Source organism: Sander lucioperca, chromosome 5, assembly GCF_008315115.2.
Source record: "Sander lucioperca isolate FBNREF2018 chromosome 5, SLUC_FBN_1.2, whole genome shotgun sequence".
NCBI lineage: Eukaryota > Metazoa > Chordata > Actinopteri > Perciformes > Percidae > Sander > Sander lucioperca.
In genome coordinates this window covers 10,817,738-10,835,222 of record NC_050177.1, presented here as the reverse complement: position 1 = coordinate 10,835,222, position 17,485 = coordinate 10,817,738, and the positions used below count along the sequence as shown (strand labels likewise).

Genomic DNA, 17,485 nt, shown 5'->3' with positions numbered 1-17,485 from the left:
ATTATTGGATTGTATTCATTAATGTATTAAGGTATAGGTGGAGCTAATTTGAATATGATAAAGGCACACATGCTGTCTTTTGTGTAGCATTCTAGCTATAACAAAACTACAGCGCCCCCTTATGCTGAGCTCGGTACTGCATAGACCACTTACAACAGGCGGAGGAGGCGTGTGTGAGTGTGACACTACGCTAACGTCGCCTTCGGCTGACCGAAAACAACCCCAGTGTGTGTTGGCGGTCAGTAAAACAGGTACACAGTGGATTTTGAAACAATGCTGAATGTGTTGTGCAGCTGTATTTCATGTTTTGTTGGTTAAAGAGGCGGTAACGTTACAATACACGCGTTGTTCCTAACGTGTTTGCGTTCTAGCTAGGCTAGGCTAGCTGTGATGCTAACTGGCTAACAGCAGGCAGAATAACGTTAGGCCCGGGCTGCATGAGCAATCAGGCCGATGTGTATGCTAACAAACTCTTCGATAACTTTGAAACATTGCCATTTCACATCTTTAAAGTGATATTAAGGATGCAAAAATGTCAGGATTAAATTAAGTTTAAAATACATAAACAGTGCTGGGGTATAACTTTAATGACAACGACATTATTAGATAAGCTAGGTTAGCACTTTGGGTGTAGGCGGTTTAGCTGCTACTGTAACGTTAATCTACAAACACAGCTAATGCATGTTAATGGTAAGGCAATTAACTTAACATCCAAGCTCAAAATAACATGGTTGTGCCATTTGATAATATACAGTAGCTGTAGTTAATACTATACAGTCACAAATGGTGGCTGCAATAAACCCTCTGTCTAAGAAGGTAATTGGAAGTATAGAAAAGAATTGGCAGTATTGTGCAAACATGTATCAGCTTTTATTTTGTTTGTTTAGTTTTTTGGCTTAAATGTCACTTTCCTTTGCAACACGAAATAGGATTTGCTACAGTCAGGGCCACGTTAAAATGGTAAAGACACACATGACTGACTAAAACGATCAATTTAGCGTACTTATAAATAAATATAAGTCTTTAGTTAGGACTGAGTGATAAGGAACACATACCAGTAAGTATATGAATATAAGTTATTTGATACCAGTAAGTATATGAATGTTATTTGATATAAATAAATATATTACCTAGACATATCTGTCTACTTTCACTTTTGAGTATTTCAGACAAAAATGTAAAATAAATCTAACTACTTCACAGGGCTGCAACTAACGATTATTTTCATTGTCGATTAATCTGATGATTATTTTCTCGATTAGTTGTTTGGTCTATAAAATGTCAGAAAATGGTGAGAAATGTTATCAGTGTTTTCCAAAAGCCCAAGATGACATCCTCAAATGTCTTGGTTTTGTCCACAACTCAAAGATGTTCAGTTTACTGTCATAGAGGAGTGAAGAAACTAGAAAATATACACATTTAAGAAGCTGGAATCAAAGAATTTTTACTTTTGTTTTGAGCCTCTGCGTTGTGTTCTCAGATGTAACGATTGTGGTTTATTTTGGTAAGAAATAACTACTGCAAACAGTAGGGGAATTATGTTTCAAATATTTATATCAGAAGTGATGTGTTAAACAGATATGTAAAGTAATCTCTCAGAAGAGCTCTGTCTGTGCAGCTTGTCCCAGTAAAATATTTATTTTAAGAAAAAGCATCTTTTGTACATTTGACTTCTGTCTCTTTCACTTCACGCCTCTTCCACTTCCATTGTTGTCCTACATTTCCTCATGTCCTTGTGTGCTCCCTCTTTCTCCTTTCCCATGTTTTTACCCTCTTTGCCCCACTACAGCAGCCGTGCCCCGCCGCGCCCCCACCCCCAGCGGTGCCGTCATGTGGCAAGAGGCCCGCAAACATGAGCGCAAGCTCCGTGGCATGATGGTAGATTACAAGCGCAGAGGGGAGCGACGACGAGAGTACTACGAGAAGATAGTAAGAGACTTCTATCATCTATCTATCTGAGCAATGTATGCAGACGTACTTGGATATTATTTCTGCTACAGTGGAGCTCTGTGGAAACAAGCCTTAGCGGATCTGATGCTCTGGGCCCAAAGTGCTGTGAGCTTTCTCTAGAAAGATGAGATCTGGAGCACACAGTTACCATAGTGATGACAATGAGCTCATCAGAGAGCAGTGAACACAGATAGACATTCCCTATTGGAAAAACATTTGTTTATAAACTAGGGCTGCACTATATGACCTAAACACACGATTAATTGCACATTTTACCTCGATAATGATAAATAAATGTTAATTTTTTTTCACCTTTATTTTTACGGCGGCATAGCCACTTAGGGAAAGGGAAGGAGGGCTAGATAAAAAAAATTAATTAGAAATACATACAGTTTAGAAATAACATAAAATACTTACTAAAAACATTCTTTTGCATGATTAAAATGTAAATAGGCTATACAATCTATTTCTTCTAACTGCTAATGAACTTGTTAGTCCTAACTAGCGACCAGCAAGTTGTGTTTTAAGCTCCTCTTTTTTCTGCTTGTGGAGAGCTACGTGACACATGAAACTATATTGATGAGGACCGGCGAGTTAAGTCGACCGTCCCAGAGTATACCAGGCAGACACACAGACTGACAACGTGCAGGTGGAGGCGCTGGAGACAGGCTCAGACTTACACACCGCGGGCCGCTGTGGACTTGTGTCAGTCCCGCAAGCAGTTTCAGGAAAGTGGCTGCACATGTCCGACAATGCACAAAACATCAACACCGGTACAGGCCTACAGCTGTCTGCGGACACGGAGTGCGGAAAGTGTGTCAGAGCCTCCCGGACGGGTGAACTGAGACTCCGTTTCCTGCTTGTCGGTCAACGGTTAATGATCGGTTAACATTTAATTTCATTGTGCTTTCTTTTGCAAGACTGGCTGCCAAAAATCGGCACTTACTAGCTAATTAATTAGCCTGAGTTAAACGCTAGCTATCAGTAAACAGAAGGTAGTGGCTGGTGTCTGGTGTGTGCGCCAGTGTTTGTTTGTGTGCGTGTCGGCCCGCCCCTGCATTTGGTGACTGGCGAGTGTTAATTTTGGACCCTGCACACGGGGTCGCATGGTTTTAAGGAGAAAATAGGCCTATCAACAGAAATAAATTATCTAAATTATCATCATGGGAAAAATACGTTGATTACAGCTTCAGAATTTCAATGTCGATACATTTTCAAATAATCGTCCAGCCCTATTATAAGCTGTTGTTTATTAGTAGCACTCATGTTATCTATGTACTGAACTGTTCCTGCGGTCTGGTGTATGTCGGCCAAACTAAACATGTTATAAAACTGAAGAATGCAGAACATAAGACCAGTGCCATTCCCACTAAGAATCTGGAATATGCAATGGCACATCATTATGTAAATTTAAATCACGGATCAGCCTATGACCTGAAATTCTGGGTTATTGAACATATATTTTTATGACATTTATATATGCTGTGACAATATGGCATTGGCTAGACGTAAGCAACAATGAGAGACAGCTATAAGCTGGGCATAGGCACTTTAAACATCTAGACCATCACTACCTCTTCTTGCTCTGATGAAGACATGCTTTTGTTGAAACTGTACCTTATTAAAAGCTCTTAATCGTTTGCTCCAGATCTCATCTCTCTTTATCCTGCCTCTGTTGTTCTGTCTGTTAAGGCACAGGTCTGAGCTTTAAGTTGGCTGAGACTCCTTCACCTCCTGTTAGCCTTCTATTTCTGACAGTTGGCTTTTGTTCTAGCTGTCTATACGGAACCTAATTTAGACCTGTGATGACACATGAATGCAATAATCTCTCTTGCATCAGCATTTTGAGCAAACCAAAACATTTATTTGAGTTCAGCCTCACTTCACAAGACACTGTAAAGCACCACGTAGACGAGCCTAAATTGTACTTCCAGTTTTAATAGAAGATGAAATTGAGGAGTTAATGGGCCATACAGTATATCTTTAACTATTTGGTTAGTTACTTTATTTAGTTAGATATAAGATGCTATTTTATTTCCCTTTACTGCCCCGTATTTTGTCTCAACAGAAAAAAGATCCAGCTCAGTTTCTCCAGGTTCATGGCCGAGCCTACAAGATCCATCTGGATCCTGCTGTGGCGCTGGCTGCAGAGAGCCCCATCAACATGTGAGGAAACACACACACACACACACACACACACACACACACACACACACACACCAGATGTGCAGTGTTTTTGGGATCTTGCTGATCAGATTATACCTTTTTCTCTTGTTTTGTCAAAAGGATGCCATGGCAAGGAGATGCCAACAACATGATTGACAGGTTTGATGTACGGGCTCACCTGGACTACATCCCCACCTACACACCTCCACTGCTCAACACTTCGTAAGTCTTAAAATAAGTAAATTAAAGTCACATCTAACCCCACAATCTGTCTACTGTGAATATTTTTTTGTTTAATTTTTTGCCTTACGTTTGTGCAGACATTGATCACAGTTTATTCATTTTGCAATTAATGTCTACCACAAATGTATTTTATTTATTTGTTATATTTTAACTTCTGCACTATTTTGTCTTTATTTAATATATCATATATTATATAATTAATTTAGAGTCCCATTTTTATTTGCATGTTTTTTTTTTCTACATATTGAGCATTGTTGGAGGGAGCCTGAGATCTAACATTTTCATTGCCAACAACTGTTTCTCTGTATTTGTTTGTGCATATGACAATAAAGAAAATTAAACTTATTGTATATAATAATAACCGTTAAGTAATTTAACAGGTCATCGATGACATTTTCTTCTTCTGCACTGCTTCAGGCTCTCTTAGAAGCCAAAATGCTCAGAAAAAGTGGTCAAATATAAAACAACCTTTGACTCTTTGTCTCGTACAGAACCCCAGAGCAGGAGATGGAGGAGAGAAAGTCCAATTATGAGCGATACAGAGGCCTAGTGCAGAATGACTTTGCCAACAGTAAGTATCACAAACGTCATACATTACGTTAACATTTGGTTTCATGTTGCAATACTTTGTTCTTAATGTTGCCTTAACCTGCCCTCTGCGGGTATATTTTGCAATTGTGTTGTGCTCTTAAATTCTCTGCTGTCCTCCTACAGTCTCTGAGGAGCAGTGTTTATACCAGATATACCTGGATGAGCTGTACGGTGGCCTGCAGAAACCAAATGAGGATGAGAAGAAAAAGTATGTCATTGTAATGTTATAAAAATGGTTGTTTCATCCCCACTGTGCATTTAAATCCATGGGTCTTAGAGTGTCTTGGTTGGCTATTTATTCATAAATCCTCCCCGTTGTACAGACTGGCTGAAAAGAAGGCCACTATTGGTTACACCTATGAAGACAGCACTGTGACAGAGCCCGACCCTGAGTCAGACAAAGATGAAGACAATTCAGAAAACAGTGAATCTGAAGAGGATGAGGGCATCCCAGATATTGGTGAGGAAATGGGTTTGGCACACAGATTTACAGATCAGGAAAATGAAAACTTTAGAGGCAAACCCCCAAGAAACAACAGTTATGCAGATTCAGAAACAGGATGCAGAGCAGAAATGTGCACCTGAGTATAACAACCGCCTTCATTAAATATATGTAGAAATAATAATTCAACAACAAATAATAGCACAGCAACTCAATGATATTTTCGTCTTTATGTTTCACCTACTTACCTCAGGATCCTCTCTGTATCATGGTACAATTTCACGTTTGTGTGTGTGTGTGTGTGTGTGTGTGTGTGTGTGTGTGTGTGTGTGTACACACAGATGTGGAGGTTGATGTGGATGAGTTGAACCAGGAACAAGTGTTGGACCTCAACAAAATGGCAACCCCATATGGAATGGCTGAAGGAGACTTTGTTAGGTAACATCTCAGTAATTGTATCATCATGTCTTAAAGGTCAAATGTAGAGCAAAGCTCCGTAATGTGCTATGATGCTGCTTTCTGTGAGTTCTGTTTACATAAACATTCGAAATTCAGTGGTGAGTGACCGCATAAACGGTCTTGGTAGAATTTTAGATGAGCTAATATGAACTTCAAAATCAACTTATACCATGGGCATTATTTATCTTTTTTACTTATATTAAAGGGGAACTTCGGTATTTTTCAAACTGGACCTAATTTCCCATGTTTTTGTATTTCCATAATGTTGACAGTATACTACTACGGGTACTCTATCCATCTAGTCGTTCTTCATTTTGTTTAAGCAATTGGCTGGTGAGATAAGTTATTACATTTTAAATAAATTATTTAAAGTTGACCATGATATGGCCTTAGCAATAAACAAGCCGTTCTTTAATGTCGCAGACTGTCGTTTTGTGGTGTAAGTATCGATTTAGGCACCGGTATCAGAAAAAACCCAAATGATACCCAACCCTAGTTGTCAGGCACTAATGATAACGATTTGAGCCCGTCAGTGGCACAAACAAGCACTTTTAGTTAATGCACATTGACGGTGCGTGATTTCCCCGTGCGATTACATTGCGTGCAGCCTGGTTCGCAGCGCTCTCGCTCAATACTGGATCAGTTTAAAACATTGTTATCGCCATTAGTGACTTACACATAGGAAAATAGTGTCCAGGTTGAACAATACCGATGTTTCTACTTAACAACGCTTTGAGGAGACCAAAACCCCCCCCAAAAAATGTGGTGGGTGGCGCAGGATGTGACGGCGCGGCGTGTGATGGTAGTTCAGTAGTAAACTAGTCCCACTATTTACTAAAAAGTGACTACATAAGACAGTTAAGAAAGAAATAACTAACATATTAAAAAAACCAGACTAGAAGATGAAGTGTAGCCTATGATGTGCTTTGTCAATTCAATCTGGTTGGCTTGTCAATTAAATTTTAAGGTTCAGCGGATAAAATACCTGATTAACGTTGCCCGGACCTGAAATATTATATGTATTAACAACTTAACTTTAAAACCATACTATGATCCAGACAGAAAGTTACATGTTATTGTAAATCTTAGCTTGGTTAGTAGTTAGCTCCAGTTTACTCCATTATATAGATCAGATCGAGTGGAGCACACTACCGTGGAGAGGGTGAATAACCAGACTCTGTTTATGGCGCTTTCACATCGGTGTGGCTGCAGCGCTTTTACAGTTTATCAGTACATTTAATCCAGCAAGCCACAACACCACAAGCAGCATGCTGCACTGTGTCATGCACACAGCGCACGACTTCACGAGGGGAAGGGGCTGGAGGCCACTGGTCTGTGTGTATAAAATGACATTGTTGATTGGGGGGAAAAATGTAATCTTGATTTTTATCTACCTGGGTGGGTATCAATCAAGGTCAAGGAATCTTTATTATCCCCGAGGGGCGATTCGTTGTTCAGCAATAGAATGCAACATAAACAACACATAAGCCATACAAACAACAGACACTATCAATAGAGGACACAAATAGATACATACTACACAGAAGTCCACATCTCACATTGAATTTTTAACAAAGCCTATAGCAACAGGAACAAAAGAGTTTTGGTGTCTGTTTGTCCTGCATTTAGGCAGACAGAATCTGCGGCCAGACGGCAACAACATGAAGTAGCTGTTCAGGGGGGGGGCTTATATCAGCCAGGACTGACTGGGCCTTCTTCAAGGTCTTTGTCTCATATAGCGATTTTAAGTCAGTCAGAGAGTTGTGGGAAATTTTGCCACACACTTTAGTTATTGTATTGCAGCCTGTTTTTGTTTTTAAGAGTGTTTGTCAATCTACCTGGGTGGGCCGCCCAAGTTTTAACCTGTGTATGGGAAACACTTATAATTAATTTTGATGGGATATAATCCGTCACTGCATTGAACACTGTAGCCAAAAAACTTTTGTGAATACATTCACAGGCTCTGACAAGTAGTTTAGTGTCACAGTCACTGAGCATGCTCGCAGATGTGGTTTTGAGCTGAGAGGAATAAATTGAACTTCCATGTTCATAGGAATGAAGGAATACTTTACCCAAAATCAACTGTATGGCTCTGTCTTGTGCTTTTCATGCTTATATTTTATTAAGCTGTTAAGTATATATTAAATGACAAAAACATTAAAACATTTTACAATGTTGACATAATGATTATTTATTGTAACACTGTTAACATGATACCTGTTTATTAGGATGTTGAGGAAAGACAAGGAGGAAGTGGAGGCCATCAAACATGCCAAGGCTCTGGAGGCGGAGAAGGCCATGTATTCTGTAAGATAACATCCACTGAGGTGTGTGTCTGTCTGTGATTGGTATATTAGACTCTTTAAGTGACATATTTGGTCATTTCAGGGCCGGCGTTCTCGCAGACAAAGGAGAGAGTTCAGAGAGAAGAGACTAAAAGGTAGACAGATCAGCCCACCAAGGTAAATTATCTTATTCTTTTATAGGGTTTTTTTCTCATTAAATGTGCACTTACCTCATAGCACGTTTAACTTATGTCCTCATTCTCCTGTTCATCAGCTATGCCAGGAGAGACAGCCCAACATATGATCCCTATAAACGGTGAGTTGATTATTTTGTGCTTCTCGTTCTTAATTTCCTGATGAGTTGAGTCTGTATGTATGTTTGAACTTTATTTTCTGATCTCTCTTTCAGACCAGAGTCGGAGTCTAGCTCTGAGTCGCGGTCACGCTCTCGTTCTCCCGGTCCAGAGAAGATCACCTTCATCACCAGCTACGGAGGCAGCGATGATGAGGCTGCAGCAGCAGCTGCAGCAGCAGCAGCCGCAGCAGCAGCAACACAAACAGCCGCTCCTCACTCTGGACACGCCCCCTCCAACTTGCAGCACCCTGCAGGTCATAGCAGGGGCTCCCGGTCGGTAACTTTCCGCCTTACTGGCTTTTCATAGTTATTTTCTTCTTACAGTGAAATTGTTGTTAGAATGACCACAGCTGTTGAGGCAGAAAGAATACTGACGATGAAATACTGATTTTTGTGGTAGGTGAGGTGGATCACAGTTTTTAAATCAAGTAAAATGTCAGTGCAAAGACTTGGTGTTAAATAACAAATTCCTATTCTGCATGTGCTCAGAGAAAATGTGCTTGATTGGATAGGTTTTGAGTAGAGCTATGCCAGTATATGAGATTTAGATATTTGCTTATTTATACCTCTCTACAAAGTCAAGCATGTGACAGTAACAAAATTTAAAAACAAGAAAACCAAAGTATTCTGACGATAGCCTAGGTGCTGGGCTGGTGTTGTTACTAAAACTGCGTGTCTCTGTTTGTCCAGGAGACGAAGGTCATCCTCCAGTCGCTCCCCTTCCTCCTCCTCCCGCTCCTCATCTCGGTCTTCCTCTCGCTCTTCTTCCCGTTCACGTCGTGCCAGACGTGGACGCGGGGGAAGGGAGGGGCGGCGATCCCGGACCCGATCACGATCGAGACGGCGTTCCATATCTCACTCCCGGAGTAGAGGAGGAAACGGAGGGGCCGCATCCTGGAGGAGACATGACCGGACACGATCGCGGTCTAACGACAGAGAGCGAGAGAGGGACAGAGACAGGGACCGTGACAGGAGACGATACTCGTCGCGCAGACGGACAAGGTAAATCTGTAGACACGCTGACCAGACGGCCGACCCTCGGCAGAAAAGGCAGTTGGACTGATCAGTCTCCCCGAGTTGGTCAAAAAACACACGGAACACACCAAAGCGACGAGACGTAATACGTCTCCAAAACACCAGGCGGCGCTAATCTGTATTGTCGCCCAAAAATGAAAACCGGCAAAACATTTTAAGCAAGAAATAGGCCATGCAGTTGCTGAATCTGTCTTCATTTCAGATCGACAAAGGTCAAAGATTTTGAGAGACTCTAGTCACGCTCATTCCGCTCCCTGTTTCCGGGTTAGCACTCTACCAATCAGATGGGTAATTTGAGTCCGACTGCCAGCAGTGCCTACCCCACCGATTATACATGTCAAATTGGCCAAAATGAAGGCCGACGGCCCCTCGGACGGACGACGGCACGGAACACACCGAACAGACTCGAGTCACCAACCTCGCCAGACTGTCCAACGGCCGATTATCGGCTTGGTGTGTCTCGGGCTTAAGACTCCCCTACGTCTCCCAACAGTGCTTTAGTTATTGTTTTACAACATGCATGTCGTCGATACAAGCTCTCTTTCTGTCAACTGTTAGGTCCCGTTCCAGCTCACGGCAGGGGGGCAGTTCGAGGCGAGGGGGTCGGAGCAGTGGAGGCCACCGGCGGGGAGACAGTGGTAGCCGCAGTCCCTCTCAGTCCCCCAGTCGCCCCAACCACAGTCCCTCCCCTCACAGAGGAGCCCAGCCCTCTACCAACACTGTCTGTGACAAGCTAAGAAAGTAAGAAGACATTTAAACACTGTGGCAAAGCCCACTACACTGAAAAACTGTTGGGAAAAATATCTTTTAACTCCTGAGGAGAGGCAATAGCTGGGGCTGCATCATAATCATTTAGCACCATTTTACCCACCCGGGAATATTATACTGTGCAGTTCATCACCAAAATGTAAAATTTTCTTTGAATATACCCAAGAGTGGTATAATTTAACATGTAGCTGTATAGTATTTCATTTGAAGTCACTTTGAGAATTGCAATGTTTATTTCAGTGCTTTTTGAGCAGCGTTTGAGAGTGTTTGGTTATTGTCTTCACTTAAAACTGTTTATGAACATTGAACTATGTAGTTATTAGTTACTAAGCCCTAAGAATAATTTATGAATGTATTATCATGTTTTTATTCCCCTATGTATACCATACCATGACATGATAAATAAACAATGTTTTCTTTGATAGATCAAGATGTCTTCATCACCCCAGCTGATTGTCTTTTCTCTCCCTGTCTCCAGGCCTGATACTCCGGGTGGTAAAGAGACGGGAGCTGCCAAAGTCAGTAAGAATTTGATCTAGCTGGGTTTCTTGCTAAAGCCTACGCCTCCCTCATCCCTGACAGGCTGACATGGTTGTCGACCAGACTGGGATGTAGAAGCCATTGTTGCCCACAGAAAATAAAATGATGATGTGATTCTTCTTCCCCAAACAAAGTGGACATGCACTGCAGTCAAAGCCTTTCATCTATTTTTTAAGATCCATTACAGTATTCTTCACCTTCTCAAATGTTTTGCTATGAAGAATGTGAACTTGCAAACACTGAAAAATGACCGACTGAATTAATGCTGCCATCTCTCTATGGAGTGAACATTTCAGCACCCTGTAGAGTCATTATTGTCTTGTTTGTGCTTTTAGTGTGGGTTGTGCATGCATGTATACATATACACGTGGGTGAGAGAGTGCAGCGTCTTTATATCCGTTTGTAGTCTCATATAAGCAGCAGTATGGCCCTAAGAGGAATAGATGATTTATTTAGCTTCTGACCATGTGTCTTGTTACAACTTGTGAATCAGTATTGGCCAAGTGATCCTTCATAGTGACAGAAAAAGATTGATTAATCTTTGATGAAAAAACCAGATGGGGGTGCTCTGGACAGCCGTTTTTGGGCTTGTTTTAACAAGCAGCAGTGCACGCTCTTATTATTAAAATTAAGTGCTTTATGTCCGGCATACAGATTGAAGACTTGAGATGAGAGTTAAAGAAATAGTTGGACATTTTGGGAAATACACTCTTGCAGAGAGTTAGACAGGACGATTGATACAACTCCCCTGTCTGTACACTAAATATGAAGCAACTGGGGGTAGTCTTATTAACTAAGCTTAATTAACACGTGTCTTGTTTGTTTAATTTGTACAAACAGAAGTGTAAGACAACATATCATTCTTATATGGGGTGTTATGTCCCTGCCTATTTCTAGATTAAACAAACCAGATATGTGTTCATTAGTGAGCTTTAGAGTTGCTAGTAGATCAATATTGTTACCTTTGGACAGAGCCAGGCTCGCTGCTTTCCAGCTAAGCTACTCGTCGTAGCTTTATATTTTGTGTACCGACATGAGAGTGGTATCAATCTTCTCATCTAACTCTGAACAAGAAAGGAAATAATTCCCAAAATGTCAGACTATTCCTTTAAGATTAAATAATGTATAATTTGTTGTTATATTCTAACATTCTGGACCATTTGCTGTTCTGAACCAGCTTCTCTTCTTACTGCATTTCCTGGCAAAGAAGAAAAGATTTGAATATACTTCCAAAAGTCAAATAGAGTTGGGAGTTACAATCTTCTTTGCACTGTTGTGACCTGCAGTTTTTCTTGCTTGGCCAGGCTTAAATGGCCCAGTGATGGGTGTGTCAGTAACAAAATGCCACTGGCTCTTTCTGAACTTTCGGAATTCAACGGACCTAAACTTGCCCTTCTTTCACTTTCTGACCCTGTCTCCTCCTTCTGCTGTCCCGCTCCCCTTATCTTTCTGACAGTGTACATATAAATATATTTAAGTACCGGTATAAAGGTTCATGTAACGGATCCTGTCCTGCTTCTAAACTATCCTACAGCAACAGTTTGCCTCTGTCCACACACACACTCACACACATGCACAGACAGCCTGTTCAGCCAGTAAGATTCAAGTGTGCTTGTTGACTCAACAAACATCACACAATACATTTATCTGCAGCCTTTTTAACTCCACCAGCTACTGTACATAAATGTGATAGAACCAAAATTGTATGACAGCACAATGCTTTTGATCTCTCTCTTACACACACACACACACACACACACACACACACACACACACACACACACACACACACACACTTACACACACACACTTTTATCAGGCTGTGAAAGGATGTGCTAACACAACTGTTTCACCTGCAGCCCAAGATGACCCCACAGGAACGGCTGAAGCTACGAATGCAGAAGGCACTCAACAAGCAGTGTGAGTACAACTGAGCAGAGTGCATGTGTTTCCTGCACAAGTTAAGAAACATGTTGAGATGTATCTGTTTTGTCACATTATACTAATTACAAGTCGTTCAATTCAATTTCCTGTTTTTTTTTTTCCGTTCTGCAGCCAAGGCGGATAAACGGGCTGCTCAGGTTAAGATCCAGCAGCAGGAACACAAACGACAGGTGTGTCTGTTTTTTCTGTGCACGTACTTGAATTTCAGGCTGAAACAGAGACTCTGTAACTACCCTCATTGCTCTGTGTTTAATTTTACAGGAGCGAGAGGGAGAGCTACGAGCCATGGCACGCAAGATACGCATGAAGTAAGAATCTGTGTGTGAGTGTGTGTAAGTGGACTGTTTGGTATTTGTGTGTTGCAACTGTCTGACCCAGAGGCTCTGTGTTTAGGGAGCGTGAGAGACGTGAGAAAGAGAGGGATGAATGGGAAAGACAGTACGGGCGACAGAGCCACTCGCCTTCTCCTTCCAAATATGGTAAGACTTTCTGATCACAAATACCCATATGAATATAATATAATATAATAATTTGGTTTAGTGCTGTGTTTGTTGTGTGTGTGTGCATTCTTGCATACTCAAACAGAAGTAACCAAAATATTGAAATTAGCTAAACATCTGATTTGCTGGCCTCAGTGTCTGATTTGCTGGCCCTCAGTTTCTGCTCTGACAGTTTTATAGGCTTTAAAGGGGTGATAGAATGCAAAACCGAGTTTACCTTGTCATAGTTGAATTATGACAGTTCGGTGGGTAAAATAGGCATAGAACCTCAAAGTCCCTTTGACAACTCTTTCCTATGTAAGTGTGCGTGTGCTTCAACCCAGGCCATTTTCAGCCCAACCAATGTTACATACCCTATTAGGAGACCTTAAGGAACGGTGTGAAATACCCTATATAATCATTCTATCACCCCTTTAAGATGTTCTGGCTTGCTATTGTTTTGATGGTGTCTCTGTGTCCTCTGTTCCTTCAGGCCGAGAACACAACTCACACAGAAGGTATGTGAGAAGCCACAAGAGTCTCCACAGCTCCGATGAAGCAGAATGACTAATGGGAGTCTTTCACATTAATGCATAAACACTATCTTAAAGGCTCATCACAATGCCTTTTATATGCAACACTAATGCTACTTGGCTTTTTCGTTGCTCAACTACCAAATCAGTGGGTCAAGTCTTGAGAGAGGTCAGGCCAAGAACAGAAATTATCCAGCACATGTTAAGGAAGTACTTTACTGCTGGAAAGAGGGTCTGTTCATAAAACTGGGCTGTCTGTGCAGTAAAATGGCACAAACATTTTTTTTTTTTTTTTTAATTTGTGCTACATGACTGGAGAAACCTGCAAAAAGAAGCTGTGATATTCCCTTTCGCTCAAAAGGTAGAAAACCTACAATTACTAGAATGCACTGCGCCGCACCAGACCACTAAACGCTCCTGCTGGTGGGTGACGTAATGCGAGCATGTCGAGCTCATTCGCATTGAGAGAGAATGGCGGCCAGCTGGTAACAAACTATCTCGTATAATAGTTAAACGGTAAGCTGAATTATCTTTCCAAAAACATTTTAGGTGAGAAATAGGCAACGCACTAACAGAACCATGGTTTATATTTGATCAGCGCTGCCTAGTCTTACAGTTTCATCTACGTTTTTTTACCCTTCGTTTTCACAATACAGGAAACGGTATGGAGCCCACTTCCTGTTACCAAACTGTCATATTTCAGCCAAACGGTGCACTAAAATATATTTCTAAAAACATTTTAGGCAAAAGGTAGGCAATACAGTAACCAAATCTTGAGAGAAAAAAGAGAGAGGGGCGGCTATCTCTCTCGATCTGCTTCTATACTCTGTGTCTGTATGCTTAAAGGTGCTCTAAGCAATGTCACACATTTTTTAGGCTACAACATTTTTTGTCACATACAGCAAACATCTCCTCACTATCTGCGAGCTGACTGTCCCCTGAACACACTGTAAAAAAACGCGGCCTCTGTAGACAGCCCAGGCTGATAACGGCGTCACCGTTCTTAGAAGATCAGGTGGAGCTCGGTGAGAGAGAGGTGCACTCATAAAAGTTAAAACATTTAGAGACAGACAACCCCGTTAACATTCCCTGATGGGTATTTTTATGAAAGATATAGATTTTCAGCGGAGGGAAATACATATAAGCTATTTGTCGGCTTCTTGAGCCATGCGTTGCCAATGCGCACATCGGTTTGAATTATGTTTTTATATTTTTTTTATTTGCTCTCACGATCGCTTCCACTGCCAGGGTTGCAACTGGAACAATAGGCTACAGCAACGACAGTTCATGGAAAGCACAAGTGTAATTATGGTCAGATCTTGTGCCTGACTGATGGGGAAGTGCTATTGATAAGGCTATGTTTTGCCAGCTCTCCTTCTTGTTTTAGGAAGCAGCGACTGTATTGCGTTTTGCCTGTAAAACCATGTCTGTTCTTCATATTTATATAGAATTATAGTTTGCTCTTATGTAAAATATGCGGCTCTGGTAGATGTTTGCGATTGGCCATGCTGTGCTAACACCGCCTCTTTTATGTGGGTTGATTGAACTAGTTGTTAACCACCGTCGTGACGCAGCTTATGCGGGACCGCGGTTGTTAGGTGAAGCCCAGTAACTGAAAGAAATCCAGGGCATGTTGATCTGGATTCGTAGTACAGGCCTCAGCACCACGAAACGTAAGTCTTCCAACGTTCCCGCCAATAACCGACAAGAAGGATTTGGGGGTGGGGGTTTGGGGGTTAGTGCGCGGAAGCACAGAAGGGAGGGAGAGGGGACGGGATGAGGAGGAGGGAGGGGCGAGCTAGCCTCGTTTTGTTTGAAAATACTTTGAACGTCAACAAGAAGTGCCGTCACCCAACATCGCTTAGAGCACCTTTAAGTACAGTACATAGTTTGAACAGGCCCTAGGGCCAGCAGCAAACTTCCAGGTGAAGCATCTTGTGTCAAACACATCACTTAATGGTTGTTCTGCTGGCCTGTGAGCAGGGAGATCTGGGCACTGGTAACATGGAGGGACGTTTACAATAGTAATTTAATTAATTTACACATACTACCAACGAAGTTGGTTGAATACCGGCAAAGTATCCCTTTTAAAATCTAAATTGAGAGAATATACCTCAAACTTTTCCCTGCAAATTCTTTTCCCTCACAGAAACCACTCCAATTCATTCTCGAGTATTCTTCTGGTTTTTTTTTTTTCTTTGTTTTTTTTACATTTAGAAGTTTTATATTCAATTCTCAAGTAGAGCCCAACTGCATTAATGCCCATATTTAAGATTTTAAAAAGATGATAATTTGTTTTTGTAACTTAATCATTTTTATTTTTTTAAAGAATTGTAACCAAAATATTGTTCTAAATTAATTTTACAGTTGAAAAATAAATGTCAGTAGACACACTATGTAATGGAGACACTGTTTCTCAATGACCTTAAACATATCTTTGCCGTTTCTGCGCTTTATACACCAACATATACACCAATGTATCTGCAGTATTCTAATATATATACATTTTTTTTCCCCCCCAGGAGGTCACGGTCACGGTCTCGGTCACGGAGTCCATACTACCGATACTGAGCAGCGTAAAACAACCTACAGTATCTTTTTAGTAAAGGACCTTGTCATTGGCACACACACTGTCCAACAAACGGCCTATTAACATGGAAATATGAAGAGATGGACTGACTATGGCACATATCTTTACCTGAATGCTATGTTCTCTGGTATGTGTCTACAGAATATAACATTTTGGCTGTGATACCTTTAGTTTCACTAATTACACCACTGATTGGTTGAGCCAAGTGTAATTTGTTTTGCCTGTTTCCTTTTTGCTTCATCTTGTAAAGAGACTGCCGGTTTATTAAATGAGTTTCTGGTTTCTTCTTTTGCATGCTCCTTTTTTATTTTTCTGCCTGAACAGTTCTCATTTCTTCGTTTGCATTTCAAAGTACATAGTACTAAGCAATATCTCCCCTTTGACCTCACATCGTCTTCATGGCATTACACAATCCATCTGCCTTTTACTTTTCTGTAACAAACGCTCACACTAAAGACCATTTTAAACAACTTTCATGACCTGATATTTATATACATCCATTTCAAACTTCTTTATTAAAGAATACACAGTTCATCTCTATCTACTGCTCTTTTTATACTCTGTCCTCTGCCAACCGGTAACAGCAACAAATAACTTTTTGTTCTCAGTAATGTGGAATGTTAAATACAGAAAAACAAATAAAAACTGACTTTGAAATTATTTGTTCATTTTTTTCTTTTTAACCTCTATAATCCCTGTTGCTTTTACATGTTTCACACGAAGAAATGCTTTACATTTGGGTTTAGTTAAATATTAAATATAGTTGAATATTTGATCAAATGTTGATAAAAAATATGCTACATAGTTCAGTAGGCTATATGCTCACTGAATGTTTACACACAGGGTTGCAGTTTATTTTTTATCAGTAGGTGGCGACAAATCTTAGTTTTTGAGCGAACAATGCTTCACTGCAGCTTGTGTTACTGTCACTCGGACTTTTGAGGCATTTTCGTTTTTCTGTGTTTAATGGTTGTATAACCGTCACAGATCAGCATTGGTCAACAAGAAAAGGAGAAATGAGTGCTCCGCTGGTTTTAGTTTGGAGACACCTGTGGGAAACCAACGAGATAGTTCCTCTGAGCCTCTGAGGAGGAACTAAATGTGG

The 17,485-nt window shown here is 40.9% G+C and overlaps 2 protein-coding genes across 5 annotated transcripts in view; both read left to right on the top strand.

The window, feature by feature from the left end:
* The window catches only part of LOC116047699 (protein jagged-1b), a 67,620-nt gene extending 59,431 nt beyond the window's left edge, over positions 1 to 8,189 (top strand). The window contains exon 16 of the transcript XR_004104457.2: positions 8,179 to 8,189. The gene's annotated coding sequence lies outside the window, so the exon portion shown is untranslated. The remainder of the gene's footprint in view (positions 1 to 8,178) is intronic.
* On the top strand, positions 127 to 17,040 carry LOC116047701 (CLK4-associating serine/arginine rich protein). 4 transcript variants are annotated; one of them, XR_004897431.1, is made up of 21 exons: positions 127 to 251; positions 1,790 to 1,929; positions 4,019 to 4,116; positions 4,237 to 4,338; positions 4,851 to 4,930; positions 5,074 to 5,158; positions 5,274 to 5,410; positions 5,734 to 5,830; positions 8,080 to 8,158; positions 8,240 to 8,313; positions 8,411 to 8,452; positions 8,546 to 8,764; positions 9,182 to 9,493; positions 10,085 to 10,267; positions 10,773 to 10,816; positions 12,694 to 12,754; positions 12,890 to 12,948; positions 13,040 to 13,086; positions 13,172 to 13,257; positions 13,751 to 13,775; positions 16,313 to 16,330. XR_004897431.1 is itself a non-coding variant. In XM_031296635.2 (21 exons), exons 2-21 carry the CDS (start codon positions 1,831 to 1,833, stop codon positions 16,359 to 16,361), a joined length of 1,974 nt encoding a protein of 657 aa, XP_031152495.1. In that variant the 5' UTR covers positions 127 to 251; positions 1,790 to 1,830; the 3' UTR covers positions 16,362 to 17,040. The 4 variants fall into 4 exon arrangements, 2 of the variants coding, with proteins under 2 accessions (XP_031152495.1, XP_031152496.1); XM_031296635.2 differs by having other exon boundaries at positions 10,773 to 10,812; positions 16,313 to 17,040; XM_031296636.2 differs by having other exon boundaries at positions 10,773 to 10,812; positions 13,751 to 13,830; positions 16,313 to 17,040.
* Positions 17,041 to 17,485: the final 445 nt, after the last annotated feature.